The sequence below is a fragment of the Oxyura jamaicensis genome, unplaced genomic scaffold (assembly GCF_011077185.1).
Source record: "Oxyura jamaicensis isolate SHBP4307 breed ruddy duck unplaced genomic scaffold, BPBGC_Ojam_1.0 oxyUn_random_OJ69954, whole genome shotgun sequence".
NCBI classification, from domain to species: domain Eukaryota; kingdom Metazoa; phylum Chordata; class Aves; order Anseriformes; family Anatidae; genus Oxyura; species Oxyura jamaicensis.
Genome location: NW_023309677.1, coordinates 14 through 1,726, shown reverse-complemented (window position 1 = coordinate 1,726; position 1,713 = coordinate 14). Strand labels below are relative to the sequence as shown.

At 65.9% G+C, this 1,713-nt stretch overlaps 1 protein-coding gene across 1 annotated transcript in view; it reads left to right on the top strand.

Annotated features, from left to right (window-relative positions):
• The window catches only part of LOC118159367 (neurogenic locus notch homolog protein 3-like), a 2,678-nt gene extending 1,174 nt beyond the window's left edge, over positions 1-1,504 (top strand). Inside the window, exons 3-4 of the mRNA XM_035313960.1 lie at positions 427-537; positions 1,290-1,504. Coding sequence (XP_035169851.1) covers positions 427-537; positions 1,290-1,486 — 308 coding nt within the window. The 3' untranslated portion in view covers positions 1,487-1,504. The remainder of the gene's footprint in view (positions 1-426; positions 538-1,289) is intronic.
• The last annotated feature ends 209 nt before the right edge of the window (positions 1,505-1,713 follow it).

The following is a 1,713-nucleotide window of genomic DNA, read 5'->3' as shown; positions in this document are numbered from 1 at the left end:
GAGGTGGTGGTGGGTCCCATCTGGACGTGGGGTGGGGGCTGGAGGTGATGGTGGGTCCCATCTGGATGTCATGTGGGTGCTGGACATGGTGTTGGGTCCTACCTGGGCACTGATTGGGTGCTGGACCCAGTGTTGGGTCCTATCCAGGCACTGGTTGGGTGCTGGACGTGGTGATGGGTCCCATCTGGATGTGGGGTGGGGGCTGGAGGTGGTGGTGGGTCCCATCTGGACATGGGGTGGGTGCTGGATGTGTCGTTGGGTCCCACCTGGGCACGGGGTGACACCATGGGGCGGTCACTGGGTGCCGCCACGTCCCACCTGAGCACAGGACAAGAACCAGCCCAGGCAGGGGCACACCTGGGTGCCTGGTGGTGCCCGGCCCCGTGGCGGATTGGGTGCTGACCTCCCGCCACCCTTGGGTGCCAGGCGTCAACTGCGAGGTGAACCCCGACGACTGCGCCAGCGACCCCTGCGTCCACGGCGTGTGCCAGGACGGCATCGGCCGCTACGACTGCGTCTGCCAGCCGGGCTTCACGGGTGGGTGCTGGGTGCCCTGGGTGCCCATCGGGTGCTCGGCTGGGTTTGGGGTGGCCTCGTCGCTCTCCGGGTGCCACCACGGGGCCATCACCCATGGGAAGGGACTTGTAGCGATGTCTGGTGCCAGTGCACCCACGGGTGCCCGTTTGGAGGAGCCCTGGCACCCACCAGCCTTTGCTTGGGTTTGCGGTGTTGGGTGCCCACGTGGGGTGCCCCTGTTGGGTGCTCGTGTTGATTACCCCTGTTGGGTGCCCACACTGGGTGTCGTCTTGGGTGCTCCTGCTGATGACCCCCCGTGGGTGCCCCCATTGGGTGCCCATGTTTATTGTCCACATCGGGTGCCTCTGTTGATTGACCACGTTGGTGACCCATCTTGGGTGTCCTGTTGGGTGCCCCGTTGACTGACCACGTTGGGTGCCCCTGCTGATTACCCGTGGTGGGTGCCCCTGATGGTTACCCTTGGTGGGTGCTCACACTGGGTGTCCCAGTTGGTTACGTAAATTGGGTGCCCCTGTTGATCGACCACGTTGGGTGCCCCAGTTGGTTACTTACGTTGGGTGCACGCACTGAGTGCCCCAGTTGGTCACCTACGTTGGGTGCCCCTGTTGATTGATCCTTTTGGGTGCCCCTATCGATTGCTCCTGTTGGGTGCACGCACTGGGTGCCCCCATTGGGTGCCCATCCGCGCTGTGAGCCCCTGTTGGGCGCCACCCCAATTTGGGTGCTCCACCGACACCCCCCCCGACCTCCAGGCCCCCGCTGCAACGTGGAGATCAACGAGTGCGCCTCGAACCCGTGCCACGATGGCGGCACCTGCGTGGACGGCGCCAACGGCTTCACCTGCCTGTGCCCCCCGGGCACCCACGACGCCCGGTGCCGCCCGGGCACCCTGCCCTGCCACAGCAGCCCCTGCGCCCACGGCACCTGCCGTGACCACGGGGACAGGTGAGCACCCACGCCACGCGGTGGGGCTGACTGGGTGCCTGAGGTTACCCGTGGGTGTCCGGGGGGGTGCTCGAGGTTGTCCGTGATGCCTGTGGGTGCCCAAGAGGGCGTCCAGGGGTGCCTGAAATGTCTGTGGGTGCATGTTGGGGTGCCCAAGGTTGCCCCTGGGTAAATGTTGGGTGCCCAAGGTTGCCCGTGGGTGCCCTTGGGGGTGTCTGAGGTTACCCATGG